The sequence below is a fragment of the Pelobates fuscus genome, chromosome 12 (genome assembly GCF_036172605.1).
Source record: "Pelobates fuscus isolate aPelFus1 chromosome 12, aPelFus1.pri, whole genome shotgun sequence".
In the NCBI taxonomy this organism is placed as follows: Eukaryota; Metazoa; Chordata; class Amphibia; order Anura; family Pelobatidae; genus Pelobates; species Pelobates fuscus.
This window is the reverse complement of record NC_086328.1, coordinates 84,037,712-84,060,441: the sequence shown is the minus strand read 5'-3', so window position 1 is coordinate 84,060,441 and position 22,730 is coordinate 84,037,712. Positions and strand designations below refer to the sequence as shown.

The following is a 22,730-nucleotide window of genomic DNA, read 5'->3' as shown; positions in this document are numbered from 1 at the left end:
TAAGGCGACTGGTGGCTTCTCTTCTTCACACCAAGCAGGCGAAACAGTTTACCTTCGACGGCGTATACCGCATCGCCAAACCTCGACAGGCACCACAGACAGCCCCACGCGACATTATACTGAGATGTCAGTCGCTAACAGACAAAATAGCCCTAATGGCAGCTATTAAGGGGAAACCATCATACGCATTTGAAACACACCAAATCAACTTTTTCCAAGACCTGAGCAGGGACACTCTACTATGGCGCAAGAGCATGCAAACGATTACGTCCGCACTGCAAACAGCAGGCCTCCCGTATAGATGGGCGACCCCCAGAGCGCTATGGGTGACTAAGGGCGAAGACCACTTCAAACTCACTAATCCAGGAGAAGGCCCTGCTCTGATGACAACACTGGGACTGGCATCATCATCGTCCAAAGACCAACCTGGACCTATAACTTAAACCTAATGTGACTATATGCTGCAAACCATACTAACATTTAATTCATATTATGTTTATCGTTTTACTGTTTTACTATGTTATCCTTAAACCTCCCGACTCACGCACAATCATATCGCCTAGACACGGCTAGGAGAGACACACGATAAAGTTACAAAGGAGGCCCCGCACCCGAAAGGCGAACACCCTCCCCCCCCCCCCTTAATGCCCAGGGGCTAGAGGGCATAATACAAGCGCGGAACACCCACTCAAACCGACAACTCACTCAAGGGACACTACACTGCCAACGTACGCACCTACACTAGGCTCCAAGAGAAGGGCTCCGCACCCACAATAGCCTAACATAGACCACTAATAAGACCCCACTACCCACACCATCGCTGCACCACACTTCATTCATATCAAGCAAGGGTTGGGGATATAGCAAGCCAAACCCCATGCCTATGCCGATTCAAATCTTAACACCCCAAGGGGTGGATAAAACCCCGCAACCACCCTCACCGTAGACATGAAAACACCACCGTTATGACCACTAACCCTCTATACCAAAATGTGCAAACTATGCTTTAGCCTAACCTAAGAATCTACAATATGTGAGAGAATATCATTCATGTTGTTGTGGCTCCTCTTTGACTGCTTGTATCTATTTCAATGCACCAAAAATAAAGAATTTAAAAAAAAAACAAAAAAACAAGCAATTCTAACACATCGCCTACAATTCTGTATGTTAGGGGTAGATAAGCAAACTTGCTCAGCATAACTCAGGGTGTGGTGGAATACTTGTTTTTCAAGCAGAGAAGAAGCCCCAATTAAAGGACCACTATAGTGCCAGGAAAACATACTCCTTTTCCTGGCACTAGAGTGCCCTGAGGGTGCCCCCACCCTCAGGGTCCCCCTCCCGCCCGGCTCTGGAAAGGGGAAAAGGGGTAAAACTTACCTTTTTCCAGCGCTCAGCGGTGAGCTCTCTGCCTCCGATCCTCCTCCGTTCCGCCCCGTCGGCTGAATGCGCACGCGCGGCAAGAGCTGCGCGCGCATTCAGCCGGTCTCATAGGAAAGCATTATCAATGCTTTCCTATGGACGCTTGCGTGTTCTCACTGTGATTTTCACAGTGAGAATCACGCAAGCGGCTCTGAGACAGCCACTAGAGGATTTGAGAGCTGGATTAACCCATTTATAAACATAGCAGTTTCTCTGAAACTGCTATGTTGATAAAAAAAAAATGGGTTAACCCTAGCTGGACCTGGCACCCAGACCACTTCATTAAGCTGAAGTGGTCTGGGTGCCTAGAGTGGTCCTTTAAGCATTTTAAAACATTTCACTGATACAGCTCAAAAGACTCTAAGCATTACATATAATTTGATACATGAAGCCAAAGCAATAAAATTAACCCTAACACCGTCCATAAGGGGTTTAAAGCACTTTTCGTCCTTTAAAACATGGTGTATAATATGTGTTGGTGCAGTAAATGAGAAATATGTAAATTGTGGATGAACACACACACACAGAGCAAAATTGCTTTGGTTCTTAAGTGAAAAACTAACAAATCGAACTTGGTCTTTGAAGGTTTAAACTACAATAAGTGTGTTAATAAATCAGTCTGTCTAAATAAAATACATTGTGCTAAATTAAATTTCATCGTCATAAATTAATATTAAACCTTCTCCCTCATTCCCCCCCCCCCCCCCCCCCCTAAAATAAGTGTCCCTCTGTGCCTATTTGCAAGATTGGGAGGTATGTAAATGCACTTTTCTAATTCATTAATACTTATTAATTAATTCATTTAAAAAAAAAAAAAAAACTCATTTTTTTTAATTAATAATAAAATGGAGAAATCTGCCCGTGGCTTGTAACACCATGCTATAATAGCCTCAGCCTGCTCTGCCCCATAACTGTGTGTGTGTGTGTGTGTGTGACTTTCAGACCCTAACATCATCCCCCAGTCTCCCCTCTCCTAAAAAGTTACTTCCGCGTGGTGTTCGTTTACTTCCGGTAACCAAGGTTTTCTCTCCAGTTCCGTAATTCCTTCCCAGCGTGTGTCACTGCTGCTATCGGTCCTCTGTGTTTATCAGCTCCGAGCCGGGGCCATAATGCAAGTTATCATCCCACAGGCTGAGCTTGCCGAACCGTGTTATCACCAGCCAGGCTCGGAGCCCCAGTGGACAGAGCTAGAGGAGGGAGCCCGCCGTTATCTGCCAATGGCAGGACCTCAGATGGAGGACAGCGCTCTGGACATGGTGACATGTGAAGATGATAGCGAGGATGAGGAAGGAATACAGAATGGTGCGGAGGAAGATGAAGAATGTCAGGAGATCATTGAGCCCGCAGAGCTGAAAGCAGAGCCTGCTGAACAAAGTGACACATTGACCCCCCAGGAGGAGGAAATGGAAGAAGAAGCTGAAGCTTGCGCTGTGGAATCTGGTATTTTATTCCCCATGTTAACCCCCTTAAGGTTTCTTTTTACAGGAGGGCAGGACATTGAGGACCAGAGCAAATTTGGGATTTACTGTTTGCTTTGTATGGTGCATTATTATTATAGCACTTATTCTAAAAGCAGTTAAAGGGACTTTATGCAGCATAGCTACTAGTGCACACTGTACTGGCTAAAAAGGATTAGTGCCATCCCCTGGTTTAATAGCTTAATACAAAAGCATTGATTAGCAGAGAGTGTAGGGCAAACGTATTCTCAACCCACGTCACATGAGACACTGGAACTTCTGCTTAAGGAATATCTAAAGAGGAGGTTTTCCCAAACACTGGAGACCTAGGTAAGGTCCAAACCATTTGAAAATGGTTTGATGACATTCTCTGAGAAGGGGTCTCTTTGTACTAGTACCACATTCTGAGTAAATGTGATGCTTAGACTCCCCATTTAAATGAACACTTTAAGCACTGAAGACCTAGGTAATGTCCAAACTTTTTGAAAATGTGCTTAGACTCCCTATTATTTGAAGCAGCACTTTAACATTACAGCTACAGTGCACTGTAGTGGTTATGGCACTAGGAGTGGCCTGGCAAGTTTGACTCTTTACAGTGGAGTGTATATATATCATTTTTATTTTTTTAAATGCAACTCTTTGGGGTTGTATGAAAAACAATTTCTTGCAAAAGCAGCAGACTTTTTGACTGCAACCTTTGCACCTTTGCAAGCCCTCTCTCTTCCTATTCTTAGATAGTCCTGTAAAGTATTGTTAAGCATAAAAATGAGATTTAATTTTCAGGGTAAAAATATAATCTTGCCTTATTGTAAATCAAATGTAAGAACCCATATTATAGATTCAGAAGGCGCAATGGCGAGCTACAGCATTAAGAGAATAGAAGATTTCAGTTGTAAAAGGCTAAAACATTTTAATCTGTTTACTTTAGAAAAAATGTGGTTTGTGTGGGTGTGTACGTATATATCCAGTTTAAAAAGCTCTCAAATTGCTTTCTGGTGAACTGTTTATCTGTCGGTCCCCCCCCCCCCCCCCCTCCTCCTCCTCCTCCCCCCCCCCCTCCTCCTCCTCCCCCCCCCCTCCTTCCCCCCCTCCATTATATATAGTAAATCAGTTTCAGAAAGTTAACCATAGTCTGTCTATACAGTCTATGCAAGGACTGGCTGTGCAGGACATAAATTATTGGCTGAGAGAAATCTGCTGATGCTGTCCGCCTATGACGTAACCCTGCACTGCTTAGTTTAGAAAATCCAATAGGGGATACAGCTGTAATCTAATGGAAAGTAATACGCAACATAGTGTTATATAATTTCCCATTAATATTTCACCACTATATAATTGATCTCACAGGAGATAGTAGTGTATCAGCATTTTAAGGTGCCTTCACCGATGTATTAAGATCCTGCACAGGTAGTACACCCAATACCCTCTGTCTGACTCTGCTCTAAATAGGGACTTCAACAGGGTAGAACGATGTAGCAAAAACCTTTTATTAGAGAGGATAATAAAATATACCATCCAACGTGCTTCCTTCTTATAGGTTTTCGGGGACCATCAATTAAAGCAACAATCAAAATAGCTGACATAACCCTCCTGAGTTCCTGTTTAAATAGAGCAGAACCTCCTGATTCCATTGGTTCTCGGTTGGGAATGTGTTGCTATGCGTCGCACAGTAGATATTATTATCCTTTTTTCAATTTTATTTTTGCCATAACATTCTATTTCGTTGATGTCCTTTGTGAAGCACACAGAGGGTACTGCAGAATATTTGTTAAATTGTTTTGCGCTATGTTTTTTTTGTTTTGTTCTTTGTCCTTGTAGAATTCAGAATTTTGTATACTATTGTTTGTGGGAAGGAGTTATTGGCAAAGTCCCCTGGGGGAGCTGCTATTGACTTTTTTACACTTCATCAATAATTACACGTTAAAGGACCACTATAGTCACCCAGACCACTTCAGCTCAATAAAGTAGTCTGGGTGCCAGGTCCCCCAGGTTTTAACCCTGCAGCTGTAAACATAGCAGTTTCTGACAGCCACTAGAGGCGCTTCTGCGACGCTCAATACAAAAATCGCATTGAGTATGCAGAACGCCCATAGGAAAGCATAGAGTGATGCTTTCTTATGGGCGGTTTGAATGCGCGCGCAGCTCTGGCGGCGCAGGCGCATTCGGCTCCACTCGGGAGCTGACGTCGGAGGGGGAGGAGAAGTCACCAGCGCAGAGGGACCCCGGCGCTGGATTAAGGTAAGTGGCTGATTGGGTTTTAACCCCTTCAGCCCAGCGAGAGGGGGCTCTGAGGGTGGGGGGGACCTAAGGACTATATAGTGTCAGTAAAAAGAGTTTGTTTTTCTGACACTCTAGTGGTCCTTTAAGTCTTACTTTGTTTAGTATAATCCTGTTCGGGTATATTGTGTACTATATAATAGAAGTGCCTAAGCAGAAGCTTCTAGCAGCCAAGAGGTCAAACTGTTCAAGAATGGATTCACTACTTACAGTGGGGATACCAGGACACTCTTGGCACAACAACCATTACATTGTGGTGTAGTGGTTATGGTGTTTGTTCTTCTAATGGAGGGTACAAAGGGCAAGAGTTCACTCATTTAAACTTTAGAGATTTCACATATGGCCAAATAAATGAATCTTTACTGCAGGAACATGTGTTTTTCCTGTATTTTCTTAATAAAGAGTAGCAGCATTTATTTATTTGTTTATTTTAAACTGAGCCTTCAAGGATATAATGGTTAATATGGGAAACAACTTGTTGATCCAAGTAGACATCTGGCTGCCAGTTTTGAGTCTGGATTGGATTTGTTTTCACTTTTGTGGCAAAATTAACAATTGTTTAAAATATATTTTTTTCCCTCCTCGTGGATCAAGAGAATAATACTACATGCCCACCACCTCCTGATCTAAACCTATATTCTTCAGGATGAACTTTTCAGAAGCCTAAACGGTATAGGAACATTCCAAGCACCATAACTACTACAGTCCACTATTGACTAGTGACTATGGAGCCAAGAGTGCCCTTGCACGGTTAGACCATTTTTTAAAATTGAATAAACGTAGTTAAACTTACCTTGGGTATGCCAGTCTTTCATGCCTGAAAGATATATTACTAGTCAATACCTCTTAGACAACCCTTATAGCTTAATACACCAGTAGAAATGATGATCTGCGCTAAATAATATTTATCTCCTACTCCTATAGCAATCAGACATATAAATGGGGAACAAGACAAAACATTTTTTTTTAAAGTAAACCTGCCAGTGGTATATCTGTAAAGAATTTTTAAAAAAAAATTCAATTACGCTGTTTTGTCTGTGTATCAATATCACTGGAATGTGTGATATAAAGACGAAACACGTCTGGTTGCCAGGATACAGGGAAGTCGGTATGTCCGGTAATACCCACGATCAAGGAGAAAACTGCAGCACGTACGGCAGTCCGAATTCAATGCCACATAGACTGCTAATTGATATTGATATTATGCAAGTTTACCTTGTATTCTTTACCATATAGTTTTTATTTTAAATTTTTTTTTTTTGGTTTTTATTTTAATTGGTTTCACGCAAGGTAGTATTTCTGTTCTTCTATGTCCACTGCGAACGTTGCATTTTATGCCAGTCTGCAAGGCAAGTTTCAGGTTTAAAGTGCCAGCTTCAACACACAGCGCAAACCTTTTCATGTGCCTTACAACTATTGGAGTGGCAAGGTTCTCTAAATTAGAAGGCGCAGGTACTCTGCGTGAACTTTTATTGGACCGCATTTTTCAAGTGAATCTACTAAGGTTGACCTTTTAACAGCTCATAAATGGATTTTTTTTATTTTGTGTGGTTTTTTTTTTTTTAGTGAATTTTTTTTTTTTTTAAATGGATGGATTTTTTTATTTACGGATAAACCACTGCCAGTTTTACGTAAAAATAATTTTTAAAAAAAATTCCTCATGTTTGATTTGATCTAATTGTAATATTTTATTGCACCCACATGTGTAGGAGAGACCTTTTTATTTAACACGGTTTAACATTTCTTTTGGTGTGTATATATAAGATGTGGGATCTCCCCAAACCAGTTTGCCAGGTAGTGGGTGTCCTGCTTGGATAAACAGCAGCTATATGTTAACCCTGTGAATGCCATAAAACTTTAAATTTTGTTAACAATCCTTATAGCTTAGATCACCACTTCAGATTCACCATTATAGCATATGTTTGCGTTCCAAATGCAGTCCCCCTCGCCATGTCACTGAACGAGCGGTCACCTAATATAGCTTGGTAAACTTGTAAAGAAAAAAGGGGGAAGAAATCTATCAAAGAAATTAGGTCCACAGTAGGTGTGTAATTTCTGCGATGAATTGCTGAATTTTTTGTTTTCCCTTTTTCTTACAAGCCTGCACTGAACAAAGTCTTGCGGGACAGGGCTTGGCTCATAGGCTGAGAGTACTAATGCTCTCAGCTAATGAGCCAGCTATGCATGGAATGGACAAACTCAGGGTTCCAGGGAACTCGTGGCACTGTAACTACCACTGAAGATTGTTTTGGTACTTGGAGTGTTCCTTTTTAATTGAAAGATTTCAAGGGTCTAAACTATTACTTTGGATTCCAGAATGTCTGACGAAAGAGAAAGTTATCAAAATCTTCCCTGTGAGGGAATCAGCAGATCCTTAAATCATACCCTCATGTCCCAATACAGAATTATTGCAATGATCGTAATCCAGACTGATCTTCCTGAAGATGCAGAGAAATAAGGTCAACAGAGGAAAGATACAAGCTGGTTGAAAACAAAGAGACTGAGCGAGCTTCAAAAATATCTGGCCTCCTATTCCTGATTGATCAGAAATGCATCTTCTTGTTCTTGTGAGAGGTCCTGAGGTCTATCAGTGGTCTGCCAAATAACTTTGTTTCCTGGGATGTTGTTTTAGCTCAGATCCCAGTCTGCTTGAACCTCTGCTGTGGTTGTCTTCCATGCAATTCTCAGAACCTCTGTTGTAGATTGCAGGCATAACCTCTAAACTCATAATCTGGCTGCATAGTTCACAGTGGAATGTAATGTGTGTTCCTCTTTGGTGATTAATATATGTTACTAAAGACTGGTTGTCAGATCACACTGAAAGGGACACTCGAGATCCATAAAGCACTTTAGCTTACCATCAAACAACCGTTTCTGTTACTTCTTGGTTTAGTTTGCTCTGTGGAGGTAAACTCAAGAGGCTGCAATTGCTCAGAGCTCCTGCCTTGCAAAGACTCCTGAGTGAGCTGCACTGTGGTTGGACAGCTGCAGAAAATCTGGACGTGGTTAGAAGAGGGCTTGCAAAGACAGCAAACAAGACGGCAGGTTTTGCAATTGTTTTAGATATACCCCAATGGAAACATGCATTATTAAATGCATTGACCAGACAGCCTCTAGAGGCGCTTCCGTAATGTTAGTGCACTTTTGGTTCGCTAACTGACGCTCTACATCCTCACGGTCTGCATGAGGACATCCAGTGTCAGCAATTTTCCCATAGGGAAGCATTGATTCCATGCTTTCCTTTAGGGGGAGGGGGAGGACTAATGTGCATGAGGCACTTGCCGCGCATGTGTATTAACTCCCTCTTGAGTGACGTCGGAGGTGTCAGGATTATTTGATCCAGCACGTAGAATTGCATCACAGCAAGGACTAATAGGAAACGTCTTACCGGGCCTTTAAATGGCCGGACTAAACATACCAGAGAATTGTCACAATACTAGCCAAGGTCAGGGACACAGAAAGAGAGACAACAATTAGGGAAAGCCAGAAGTCAGGGATACCAGAATACATGGAAGTCAATAACCAGAAGTAAACGTTCAGAAACACACTCTCGGACAACCACTAATAGACTAGGGAAACCATGACAGGGCAATGATGAAAAGGCATAAGGAGTTTAACCCAAAACTTCTGGATAAAAAGGGAATCATGACATTAAGGGGTTAAAGGGACACTCCAGGCACCCAGACCACTTCTGCCCATTGGAGTGGTCTGGGTGCTAACTCCCACTACTCCTAACCCTGCAAGTGTAATTTTTGCAGTTTTTTATAAACTGCAATAATTACCTTGCAGGGTTAACTCCACCTCTAGTGGCTGTCTACTAGACAGCCACTAGAGGTCACTTCCTGGATCATAGCACAGGAAACCTGTGCTAGAGCGTCGCTGGACATCCTCACGCTGTGTGAGGACCTCCAGCGTTGCTCATTTCCCCATAGGAAAGCATTGAAATTATTTTTCAATGCTTTTCTATGAGGAGCGCTAATGCGCATGCGCGGCATTGCCGCGCATGCGCATTAGGTCTCCTCGGCCGGTGGGCAGGATCAGTCTCGCCCACCGGCCGACGCAATGCAGAGGAGGAGCGGCGCGGAGGAGGAGACAGCGACGAGGGACATCGTCGCTGCCTCAGGTAAGTGACTGAAGGGGTTTTCACCCCTTCAGTAACCGGGGATTGGTGGGTGGGAGGGAGAGGGAACCTCCAGTGCCAGGAAAATGGATTGTTTTCCTGGCACTGGAGATTCCCTTTAAATAAGTCTCTTTCCATTCTGATTGGGCAAAAATCAGCCTTTGACCCCAGAACGTGCGCGCGTTTCCCGCAAGACGTCACGCGCATGCTGACGTCATCAACGTGGGCAGACGTGGGGCTATAATTTGGCGTGGATCTGCAGCTGCCGGCATCCATCATCATGTTGGAGGGGTGCGGTATACAGAGGCACGGCCGCTGGGTGCAAATGCCGCAAGGTGAAGCTGAACATGTTACAGGAAAGGGGCATCGGCATTAAGATCAGGTAAATTAAATGTTTTTTAGCCCTTTGTTCACAGCGGCGGGGGAGGCAGAGGCAGCTATATTCCTGGTACTAGTATCCCTTTTAAGCTCTTTGAAAGCTTAAGCTTAGTTATCTCTTGCTGTTTTTAAAGCAGCGTCCGAGGCCACAAGAATTTTGGTGAAAATTCTTGGAGCTGACGTTAGCTCAAAGAAGGATTTATTAAAATGTGCATATAGTCCTCTTCTATGTCTATTGGTGCAATTAAATAAAATTCCAAATTACTTGACTTGCATTAGTCTGAAACTGCCATTCAGCTTCTGTAGCAGAAAAAGGTGGTGTAATCTCAGACCCTTGTAGATGAGAAAGAACTGGTTCTTCGACTTTGACATGGTAGGGGGGATAATGAATTGTGTGTAGTTTTCGAAAAACCAGTCTTTTAGGGTGGACCTATGGGGGAAGAGGCCTGGCCCACTGCATGGTGCTATTTCTGACCTGAGAAAAGTGTTTTTTTTTTTTTTTAAACCATTAAATAAATAATATATTCCTTGTTGGCCATTTCTGTGGCTTTAGTGTGAAAACTGCAATAAAGAATTCATAAAGAAGTAAAAGTTCTCTGTGCTGCTTCTGAGGCGTTTACACTGGATTAGACATCTGATAAGAAAGCCAAGTTAATTATTAATATATGAACATGGTTATGAATAAAAAAAGTCATCTAATAGTAGAAACATCTTTAATCTTTTTATTAATGTCACAGTGCACAGGAGAGCAGGTATGGTGCACAACAGTGTGCTGACTTGCTCTCCACAGTTGGGATACCGATCAGAGTTTAGGCTTTATCAAATTAGAATTTTGTACCAAAACCACTATTTGCTGCTAGCATGTGCAGTAGTGCCTTAAGATAACTGTGGGATGTAATGCAGCCTGTGTGTGCGTTCCACGTTCATATACCTATTCCAACATGGTCAGCCTCCATGATCGAATGCAACTGCCCCTGGAGTATATACCCTCTGCTTATGTGTGGAAGAGGGGAGATTTAATACCTAAACATGGCTTAATAATTCCCAGGATGCAGCCAGGACCCAGCTGTGAAAGTGTCCCTGAAACATTTTGGTCCCACCAACCTCCCTAGGAACTATCCATCCTGTACTGTGAGAAACCGGTAAAGACTGGGCACATTTAGCTAAGAGGAGCATTTTTATCAGAAGAGACATCTGTTGCCAGCATTTTCTAATTATGTGTGCCCTACCCACACGTTACAATGAAATGTTAAACTTGTATATTTTATTTTTAACCCAGTGCGCTTTCAACACTGTATGTTGTGAAATGAACATGAAGCTTTCCCCATTTTTAACAATGATAATTGTAAAGACTTGCATTAATTGAAAGTCACTGGAGGCATCCTTGGTGACAAATGTTATTATTGCCATTTCTCACAAACCGCAACTCCTGTTACATTTGTCAGTGATGGTACTGGGTCATTGAACCAAACCCACTAAATTAAGATGTAGCTTTTTTTGGTGCTTTGAGTATCTGGTTGCTTGACCTGTCTCTCCTCACTACCATACATTTGTGGGTCCTAGAGACTATCTGCTAGGACCCTTTATTACTTTCCTACTATTATGCATGGGGGTGAACAAAACTGCCTATCCACTAACAATACTGGATTTTCCTGAAGAGGTCTTTATTTTTTATTTTTTTTGTATACCTTCTCTTATTGCACAGTGTGTTTAAGAATTTGTTATTATTCGACTTTTGCACAATGCCTTTCAGGTGGGTCAAATACATGAAATTCTTTTTATTTTTTATTTTTTTGGGAGGGTGTGAGGGTTTTTTTTTTTTTTAATCAATGCCTGTATGAATCGATCTGTCCAGATTTACTTGTGAGGTGTTAATAATTGGATAAGACTCCACAGGTAAATTCCAGCAAATAGATTAAATCCTTCGGGCATTTAATTTAAAGGAATTTGATTAATTTGACCCACCTAAAACGCATTTGAACAAAAGTCTACTTCTTATCTGCTGCTTCTGTGGCAAAGTGCTGGAAGATCAGTTTGAAAATGAAACTTAAAAAAAATAATAATAATTCATGGCCAGGGGAGTTGTGGATAGAATTGTATAAACTAAATTATTTATCTCGTAAATGCCAGAAAATTGAGATGGGACACAGCACGGATATAGAAATCATAGAATGTGATAAGAACCATTCGGCCCATCTAGTCTGCCCAATTTTCTAAATACTTTCATTAGTCCCTGGCCTTATCTTATAGTTAGGATGGCCTTATGCCTATCCCACGCATGCTTAAACTCCCTCACTGTGTTAACCTCTACCACTTCAGCTGGAAGGCTATGATCTATACACCAAAACCACTTTTATGAAGCTTAATTTTTTTTAGGGTGCATAGTGTATCCCTTTTTAAAGCAGAATATGTATGTAAATTTAAAGGTACAGCAAAAAGTTCCAAAGCAAAGTCTATTTAAGTTAGGATTGATTAACAGAGAAGATGTATGTGGATTTAGAGGTAAATTGTATATATCAGTTTGAGATGTTTTATATATTAAATTGTGAATGTAGATCTTGTTTCCATTTTGTGCCATACCCATTCTTGTTTGCAGATGAATTTTCACAGAAAGAGTATCATGGGATGAAGAACCTACGAGAGGATGAAAAACAAGGTCGTACATATCATGAATTTAACGAGGAGGCATATTGCGATCGGTTAGGAATTTTATTTTTTCTTCATGTTTCTTAATGTGTTGGCTTAACATATCTCAAAACCTTTTTAAATGTTTTGGTTCTCGTCCATTTTGGTAAATTTATTTTTACAGAGCATAATGAAAACTGTGTGATGGGTGAAGATACGATGGGTGAGGAACTAAAGGAATGGAGAAAGCAATTTAATGGGGGGGGGGAATTAAAAATGGGAGAAAGCAGTGGACCTATAAATGCTTTTGGCTCTTGTCCTTTTATTAATGTCTTTCTATCACTGTATTAAACTTCCTTGGTCCTGGCAAGATTGTAAGGAAAAAGCAGTTGGAAAAGTATATTTTAGGTTTGGTCTAAATCGAAGTCTAACCCTAAATGTGATGCAAACCATAATCCTGCTTTGCTAACCCTGAATGTAATGCCTCTTGAAAATATTCTGTAGTAACAGTTTTTAGTTATATTTCATTTAAAGAAAATAAAAGCCTTAAAAATGCAAATGTTGTCTGGCTTGTAATTTTGGCTCCTCCTAGGTTCTAGGCAATTTTGTCAAGACCTAGGCTAGGAGGTTTCCAAGCCCACTGAGTGGAACAGGGATTGCCAAGTCCCTTTTTATGTCAAGTGAACTATTACTTGTGCATGCCAGGAAACTGGGATTGCCGTATGACACACTACTTTGCTCCTAGCCCATTTATTTTATAAATATTGAAGAGGACTGATCATACAAAGCAAAAATCTTGTTAAAATATAATTCCATGCTTTGTGAGTATCATAAAATGAATAATAAAGGGGCCATGTGATGAGAACTGACTTGAAAGACCACAATGAACAGGGTTCAGGGATGCAGGGATTGAACTCTGGCTACCCCTTTGGTTTATAAGCAAACTTGAACACAACGAAAAAAAGAGGGGACTTTAAATCACCTGCTCGCAGTCTAGTCACGGCAAGCTCTGTGCCTTGGCGTCTTCTGATTGGTCCTATCAACGTGTGATGCAGCTTCAACCAAAATTATGGCATCTGTTGTTGCCAGAAAATCCATAAAGGTGAAAGCTGTTTTTGGAGCTCTAAGTGTTTTGATAATGAAGGACTGCACTGTAACCCCAATATAATGTGCAAAATTCACTTTATTAGTATGAAATAAACATACAAAAAAGGGGGTCAGCAAGATTGGATTCCCAGACCCAACACGTTTTGTGTGTGCACAGACTTGTAACCCTACTGCTTTCACCTTTACAAGCTGAATATTGTATATTATCCTAGACCTAGACTTACTGCATGGCATTGAGCAATACTGCTACTAGCGTCATACACCGCTCACCTCCCAGGTGGGATGTGACATACCTCACCCTCCTGGTCAAAATTGACTTTTTTTTTTTTTTTTTTTTCAATTCTCTTTTTATTTTGAATTTATCACCATAATTTCACTTATACAAAAAAGTATTTAAAAAATTCATATTCATACACATAAACACTTAGACAAAAAACACAAAACAACCCACCCCCCCACGAGAGCTCTACATACTTCCAGCTTCTACTTCTTATTTCAAAAGGTTTCGATATTACATTTGTAGTAATTTTTTTTCCCAATTTGACCATAGGCTCAAATTATCATTCAGAAACTTGCACTTGAATGCAAAATGCACTTTTGAATGCAAAATTGACTTGAATGCCAGCTTAGCCAATATTTCTGCCTAACCGGGCCAGCTCCTGACCCCAACCCACACACCACCACCAATGCAGTATCTGCAACAGAATGAAGTAGGCTGCAACACTCCCTGGGAAAACTGACTGTGCTTGTTGAGCCTGATGGCAAGCTAAGAGACCACCCAAGCATCTCTTCGTGTTATTCAGTTCTGATATTGGGACATCACAAACACATATTTATCTTGGATTTTTCATAGAAACCCCTCTTTATCCTATTTACGAATATTGAATGGGATGCTTTGTGCCTTGTGGATTCCAAGCTGCAAGTCTGTTTATTCTAGTGAGAAAATGTACTTTTTTTTTTTTCTTTTTCTTTTTCTTTTCTTTTTTTTACTTACTTTAAAACTTCTTGAAGCCCCGCTGGACATCCCTTTTGTTCAATGTTCCCTTACTTTTTAGGTTACAGTTAAGCTATTATTTACAATAGTTTTTTTTATTTTGTTTTAATTCTTATGTTCTTATGTACCCATCAACCCTCCCGACTTCACCTCTGCTTCATACCTTTGGCATGCTTCATACCTTTTATTGACATACTAATTCTTAACCTCTGCCATTCCACCTCTCAGATCTATCGCCAGATCATTTGAATACTTTGTAATGTAATCTCAAGAATGGTTTTCCTTTGTTTGTTTTCCTTTTTTGCGCTATTCTTTTTCACCCTTAGAAGAAGCTTGTTTTTCCTCCTTCCAAACCATGACCATAAAAGCATTCCTGTTTATCATTTCCCATCTCAGAAGAGATTCTAAAACGGAGAATCTGAGAATCGGCAAAAGCTTAGCAATACCTCAGTAGACTTGCCCTTCGGTGAGTCTTTGTTCTGATCTCCACAATGTTTTTGCACACTTGTGCCATTACAAAGAGAACCTATACCATTTGCATGTTATACTGATCCCACCTGTAAGGGCAGTACAGAACCGAAATGCTAGCAAGTCCCCTCTGCACGAGAGATGCAGCAACTTTTGTTTCGGCTTGCTTTGTTCCTTGTCTGCAAGATGTAGTTGATATCATCATAAGGCCTCTTGACACAATATATTGTTTGTTTTTGTCAAAAACGTATTTCTATTCCTCTGTGACCCCTTTTTGAAGGAGTTATGGAATTAACATTTATTACGACAACTTGGGACTCCGAAATTTATGTCTTTGGATCCAAGCAATGAACAAATATATGAAATCCATATTTTGAAATAAGTGGGGCGCATTTGTGATTGACCTGCTGCAATTAACACCCTTTCCCCCTCATTCTATGACCCTGCTTTTGGTATTTCTCTAGCTTTTGCAATATTAGGTTGCCCTCACCTACGTAAATAAAGCCTTATTCGGTGATTGTCCTATATTGGTAATGCACTTCACTAAGTCCCTGTGACAAAGTTAGGATTTACTCCCTAATATTCCACACAGAAGAGGTGTATTTTCTGTTTTGTTTTGTTTTTGTTTTTTGTTTTTCTTGGTTGGTGCGGGACTGTGTAACAGACTTGTTAACTTTATTCACTTGGTCGGAGAATCTTGTTTGATTTCACCGACACAGGTAAGGCTTTCATTCTGGTAGATTGAAGCTACTTTTCCTGCACCTTCTTATTGACCAACCCTCTGCTTATTTGCCCCCCTCTTCATGATCCTTAATGGAACATGCCAATACCTTTTTCTCACCAATGCATGTTCTAGTTTATTCCGCACTGTAAAAGACTATGGAAAACCATTTACTATAAGGACACATAGTCCCTGGTGTTGCAATCGGTTAATTGGTGCCACACGACTTGTGAATGTGTGGTCTACCTGGGGAGCCCGCATTCGTACGGCGAACGGCCGGGATAGCCGTGTTTCGTCGAACGAATGCTTTGTATGCTGGCAGCAGACGGCTGCCAGTATGCGAACGGCCATAACACAGCACTTATACAGGTAAAGACTTACAGTATACATTCAACCTATGGACAACCTGCAATACATATAGTTCAGAAGTGGCTAGGTTTGCCACAATCCATGTCTTACTTTTTCTCCTGGAATCAAAAGAATGTAAGAAATGCGTTATATAAAGTATCCAGGCATCTTCCTTTTTTTTTTTCCACTGTTCATAATGAGCCTTGGAGCATTTTTGTCCTTTGCCTTCGAACCCATGGACACACTTTGACAGTAATTTACATTGTTATAATCTACTTCACTACTTCGTTCTGAGGAATAGCCTTTTAATGACCATACTGAAGTTTCACTACTCCGTTCTCGTCCATTTAGGAGTTAAATCCATTTTGTTTCTGTTTATGCAGCCCTAACCACACCTCCTTTGGCTGTGATTCTAACTGTCTGCATGAAAAAAAAAAAAGTATTTCAATTAGATGGTAGCTTACTTGTTCTTAATTTTAGCTCTTGCTCTGTAAATTGAACTTTAATCACAGACAGGAGGCTCCTGCAAGGACTAGTAAGCTTTTAACTGAGCAAGAGATAATCTAAAGGAATTTACAATAAAGGAAGTGTAAACATTCTCTCTGACTTTACAGGAAGTGTTTAGAAAGGCTGTGCAAGTAACATGCAGGGAGGTGTGACTAGGGTTGCGTAAACAGTGATTTAACTCCTAAATGGCAGAGAATTGAGCAGTGAGACTGCTGGGAGATGATCTATACACCAAAACTGTTTTTCCTTACGGTAAAGTTGTTTTGGTGACTGATGTCCCTTTAACCCCTTTGTGACCAAACTTCTGGAATAAAAGGGAATCATGACATGTCACACATGTCATGTGTCCTTAAGGGGTTAAAGGGACACTATAAGCCTCCAGACCACTTTAGCTCATTGAAGTGGTCTTTTTTTGTAAATCTTTATTTTTCAGTGCAAGTTTAAGGTAACAGACATTGTATTGGGTTGCCACAACAGCACATGTATAAAATATAGCAGTAGTCTGTGCATCTCGCAGTTGGAGCACGGGTGATCAGTGCACATTTTAATTATATGGGACTGGTTGGTTGCCTGTGTCTCAAGGGTGTGTGGTAGGCGTCATCGTGGTACATTGCACCAAAGGCGATTGGGTCTGATACAGGGATTACGCTGGGAAGCTCCCTTTCCCCTTTCGACTAAGGGGTGTATGGAGAGTTGAGTAGCAGTAAAAGGGATAGGGATTAAAATGTCGTCTATGTGTAGTGGAGTCGGGTTATAGAGCGTGGGTATCGGTGTCGTCGTGGGACTGAGCTCTTGGGGCTGTGGAGGGAGAATGTGTGTCAGAGATATGAGATCGTTTGCGAATGCGTGTTCCAACGATGGCTATGTCCCTGGACCCCGGGGCATTAGGGGGGAGGGGGAGCCAGAGCGGTGTGTTGCTTTGTTGTCTTAAGGTTACAAGGACATGCAGTCCCTTATCGTGGAGGGGGTAAGTGAACTTGGTATAGTGAGGGAAACATGTATCTTACTTAGCAAAACAGGACAATAATAATAAAAACAAAGAGAAAGAAAAAAGGCAAAGTCCTGGTAGGGAACTTAAACGAAATGTCTATTGTATAGTCCTGGGTTCACGTCTCAGGTCCAGGATGCGGAGTGTCTGCTCCTAAGTCGTTGGCAGGAAGCCCCAGCGTAGTCAGCAAGGCCGGTCCGTCTTCTGCGTTGGTGATTTTGTAGTGTTGGTCGTCTTTCGTTACCCATAGCGTTCTGGGGGTTGCCCACCTGTAGACGAGGCCTGCTGTCTGTAGGGCAGCGGTCACTTGCTGCAAGCTCTTGCGCCATGTTAGTGTGTCCCTGCATAGGTCCTGGAAGAAGGTGATTTGTTGCGATTCGAAGTGGTATGGAGCTTTCCCTCTCATGGCAGTTATTAGGGCTATTTTATCCGTTAAGGTTTGGCAGCGCAAGATTACGTCACGCGGGGCTGATTTGGGTGCCCGTTGCGGCTTGGCTATGCGGTATACACCATCAAATATAAAGTGTTTTGCCTGCCTGTTGGCCTCCCTCATCCCCACCAGGCGCCTGATAAAATGGGGCAGTTCGTCCAATGGCACTGACTCCGATATCCCCCTGATCTTGACATTTTTCCTCCGACCCCGGTCGTCTAGGATGTTTACTTGCCTGGAGATGGTGGCCTGTGTTGTTTGCAGCTGGGCTACTGTGTCTGTTAGTGAGATTAGGTCTCGGCGAAGGTCTGTAGTTTCTCGTTCAGTGGCCTGAGTGCGGGCCGATACCGCCTGTACTTTTGCCTCTAGCCCTTTTAAATCAGTTTGCCACATCTTCTGTAAGTTACTTTGGAGTCCCACCAGCATGGCCTGGATGTCTTGTTTCGTCGCTGGTGTCAGATCATCAGTAGTCTGCAGTTTTGCATTGCCCGTGATGGATGTAGCAGTGCTGAGTACTGAGTCCCCATCTTCAGACCTTTCTGGTGAGGCCTCCGTGTGGTTGTTTGTGAGACCTCCATCCCATTGCTTCCGACGTGTGGGAGTCTGCCTCTGTGTATTGCGGGCTCCGGTCAAGCCACGCTGTCAGCTCCCTGGTGAGGTACTGGTCGCGTGTGCGGTAGGCCCCCGTTCCCTTAGTGCGGCTTTTCGTGCCCGTTTTTTTAAAAAAAGGCATCGGTGTGTTCAGCCTGGTGTCAGGGGGTCGTATCAGTCGTTGGTTTTAGTTGATGGGCTGCGGGTGTGCAGATATTTCTTACAATTTGCGCTGGCCGTGTGGAGCTCTAGTAAATGGCGTCTGCTCCATTTCAGCGTTGGCTCCGCCCCCCCCCCCCCCCCCATTGAAGTGGTCTTGGTGCAGTGTCCCTATTGCACTTAGTGCTGCAAAGTAAAACATTGCAGTTCCAGAGAAACTGCAATGTTTACATTGCAATACCAAGTCTGCGTCCAGTTGCTTTCTACCTTGCAGCACTGACATTCACTGTCTCTAACCTCTGCATGGAGACACTGAACTTTCCTCATAAAGAAGCATTGATTCAATGCATCTCTAAGAGGTGATGCTGATTGGCCAGGGTAATGTTTGGCAGACCCCAGCCCGCCTCCTTGGTTGAGATCACTTATGATGATGTCCGCCAAGGAGGCAGAACAGGGTCAGAGCCAGCACCAGCAGACTGGAATAAAAGCAAGATTTTACTATATTTAGGGGGCAATGGATAGGCAGGGTTAGATAAGTTAGATAGTGATTTTAACACTATAGTGTCTGGAATATATGTTTGTGATCCTGACCCTATAGTGTTCCTTTAATGTGCTCCCTTTGTATAGAAGTTTGTAGTCCTTGATATCTTTTTAGCTTTGCGTACTATAAAAGAAAATTTATTTTTATGTGGTGGGTTTTGTATAGATGTATAAAAGTCAAGGCTGACTTGTTAAATTCTTTCTATACATAATTTTTTTTTTTTTTCTTTTTCAAGATATCGAGATATTTTTCCCAGTAAAAATGTTGGACAGGATGAGTTTGATGAGCGGGTGGTGTGTCTAGATATATGTAAGTACTGACTCTTTACATGCTTATACATAGATTAACTAACAATGGGGCAAATTTGCCTTCAGATAATATATGCTATTTTTCTTTCTACTGTCAGGTACTTGTGACCTGCAGTTCAAGATGGATATAGACCGATTTGGGGGGCGCCCACTCTTAAATTACACATTTCCTTCTTTGTGGTCTGGGTCTAGAGCCACTCAAGGAGTGACAAATGGGAAGGCATACTTTGAAATAAAGGTAAGTCTATTATACACCATTCTCTTTCTTTTGTCAATCTATTTTTTTGAATTTTCCATAAGGCCAAAAATGAAGGTTATGTAGTGGTCACGGTGCCAGGATTGCCATTGCACCCTCCTAGAGTAATCTATCAAACCAATTTAGAATGATTTGATAAATTACCTAGGTATCCAGCTACCTTTGCGATATCTGGTCTTCTCCTGCAGGGGAATTCAGATGTCTTCAGTGAGCTAGGCGGTTTGATATAGGACTTGAGCCCATTGGCTCAGAGTGCTCCGCTGTCTCAGCCAATTAGCTTGGCCTGCTTTGCTTAGTTGAGCAGGCCACAGTTTAGCTGTGGTCAGAGAGGAATAGCATGAAAAATTGCTTAAACTGTTGGTAATATGGTGCTTGGTGTAACAACTACAACTTCTCTTCTTTTTACTTTCCTTGGAGTTACATATTTAGTTTAACACAATTTTTTACTGACTATACCAGGGTGACGACACAGATGTTTTACAAGTGCTTAACTTATAAAATGATAGTGTTGCGCTAGAATCACATGCAGTAAGTGATTTTATTTTAACCCCTAATAAAATGTAGTGGAAGTAGTGAAAAATGATTTAAAAAAAAAAAAAAAAAACATACAGTGCAGATGGTAGCGAATAAGTGCAATCTGCTGGATAATTTAGTTAATAAACTCACATTTATTAGAGCCCAAATTATAGGGCTCAATAATTTCGCAGGTGTGCTCTTGAGGCAGGAGGCCACCTCCTTCTACTGCTAATATTTCTCACTATACAACCAAGCATTCTGCTCTCAGAAAAAAACAGAAATATATATATAAATATATATATATATATATATATATATATATATATATATATATATATATATATATATATAATAGTGTAGTAGTATGTCCACATCAAGATGTTTAACCCCTTAAGGACCAAACTTCTGGAATAAAAGGGAATCATGACATGTCACACATGTCATGTGTCCTTAAGGGGTTAAAGTGATGTAAGAAAAAAGACCCATAAATCTCTGACTCTAAGGTACAAATGCCTAGTGTCAGCTTGCCGGATGACACTCCCTAACCAATGGTCTGGAACAGTAGGACAACCAGCAGTGCTAAAGGCAACTATTTATTTTTTTTTTTTTTTTTTTTTTTTTTTTTTTAATTCTTTATTTTTGTTCGTGCATAAGGTTAACATGTGAATTTGCACTGCCACAATAGCTGGTGCACTCAATTTTGCAAACACGCTTAGCTACATGGCATTAATAACATTGCACTTTTAGTAGGTATATAAAACAGGATAATTTCTCACGCTTATAAAGATAAGTTAAAGTAGTAGTTTGGTTCACAGATGTGTCGCTTTATAGTCACGTTAAGACTAGCGGTCAAGCTGAGACATTGCAGTACAGAGCATAGTTTTATACTGTTAGCTTTGCGGTGGATTATACCGTGTTACGCCCCGCTATACAGAAAAAGTTTTAAACACAAAGAGCTGACTCATACGGTCAGTAGCACTAGGTTGAGTAATGCCTATTGAGGGATCAAGGGCTTAGAGTCAACCAGTGGAACTGACTGGGCGATTGACAGCTGGAGGCAGGCCTGCTAGATGGTCTGAGGGCACACCCGAGGGCTATGTTAGCTGTGTAATTTGAGTGTCGTACTATACTTGACAGTGGGCCAGCTGGGGTAGGCTACATTCAGCCTGACCGGCGCAAGCATAAATCCTCCCAGCATCTATGGTAGGGACACCTAAGGTCCTGATGAATATTTGATTGGGGGTTAATAGCCTGTCTGGCTTAAGTTGGTAGAGTAGAAGTTGTAATTACACCACATATGGGACACAGTATAGAATCGAATTTTAAAGAAGCAAGGGCTGCATAATATGTAACATTGCTTTCCTGCTAAATAAGATGAATATGTTAGACGAAACAGTGAACCATTAGTATGGTGCCCTGTATGGTCTGAGTCAAGATGCTATCTCAAGCTATGCTGGTCACACATAAAATAAAAGCAAAGGCAAAGCGCTGTACGAAATAATAACAGGTTAAAGTCCAATACTGTGCTCAGTCCTAGCCTGTAAAGTGCAGGTCTCATGACATGAGGTATGGTGAGGGAGTCCATTTATAGCGAGGTGTGCGCCTGGCAGGCTCCGGTCGTGTGCAGCTGCTCAGCCGTTCCCCTCCGAGTGCCTAGTACAGTCCCAGAAGAGATTGGTATGAGGGGCCCAATGCAGGGGTCACAGTTCAGCCTGGTCTCGAGTGTTGCAGCGTGACGATGGCAGTGGGCTCAGGTATCCCGGGAGCTTGCTGCATGTGTCCTGTGCTAGTTAGCTGTGGCATAGAGAGTTCTTGGGTACTGTTGCCTCTCGTGGTTGGGCTGAAATACCTTATTAGAGTGTCGCCTCTTGCCGAGTCGACCCGCAGGTAGGTTCTTGCGAAGGGGGAGCTGTGTGGGATACTGCTGCGCCACTTTGCCTGTTGTGATGAATGGCCTGTGGCGGATCTGCTTTTGGCGCCATCACGTTTGGCCTCCGCCATCTTGGCTGCTGTGTCTGGGTGTCGGAGCTGGTCGGCCCTGTTGCTGCGCCCTGTATGATGGGGCGTGCGGGAGTGTGGACCGGGATCACCCCCCCAGTCCAGAGGGGGGGGAGCGGGGCCATTCCCGACGGGTCTGGCCTTGGTTAAGCACCGATGGGCAGGATAGTGGGGCAGCGGCCGTCTGCCCCACTCACCGCCGGAGTAGGCCTCGTTTGCGCCAGTGAGGATTCTTCCTCCAGGGGACTGAAACCAGTCAGGCCAGCCTCACCCTGGGTCTGGTGCTCTCCACCCGATGGGGTCCACCTCAGCTGGTCGTTTTTTCCTGCTTAAAGTCCGGTTTCCAGGCTTATTTCTTTCAAGGTTTCAGGAGCTGGTCATACATGCGACCATCTTGCTTGGCGGCCTGGCCCCGCCCCCTAAAGGCAACTATTTAATAGCACTACTTAAAACAACAAACAATAAAAGCTATTTAAACAACAAACATATAGTAAGTGCATTTATCAAGTTATGGTAATTCAG

The 22,730-nt window shown here is 42.2% G+C and overlaps 1 protein-coding gene across 1 annotated transcript in view; it reads left to right on the top strand.

Moving 5' to 3' along the window:
* Positions 1–2,447: 2,447 nt before the first annotated feature.
* The window catches only part of LOC134578336 (heterogeneous nuclear ribonucleoprotein U-like protein 2), a 33,702-nt gene continuing 13,419 nt past the window's right edge, over positions 2,448–22,730 (top strand). Inside the window, exons 1-4 of the mRNA XM_063437320.1 lie at positions 2,448–2,859; positions 12,248–12,350; positions 19,366–19,439; positions 19,537–19,676. Coding sequence (XP_063293390.1) covers positions 2,529–2,859; positions 12,248–12,350; positions 19,366–19,439; positions 19,537–19,676 — 648 coding nt within the window. The 5' untranslated portion in view covers positions 2,448–2,528. The remainder of the gene's footprint in view (positions 2,860–12,247; positions 12,351–19,365; positions 19,440–19,536; positions 19,677–22,730) is intronic.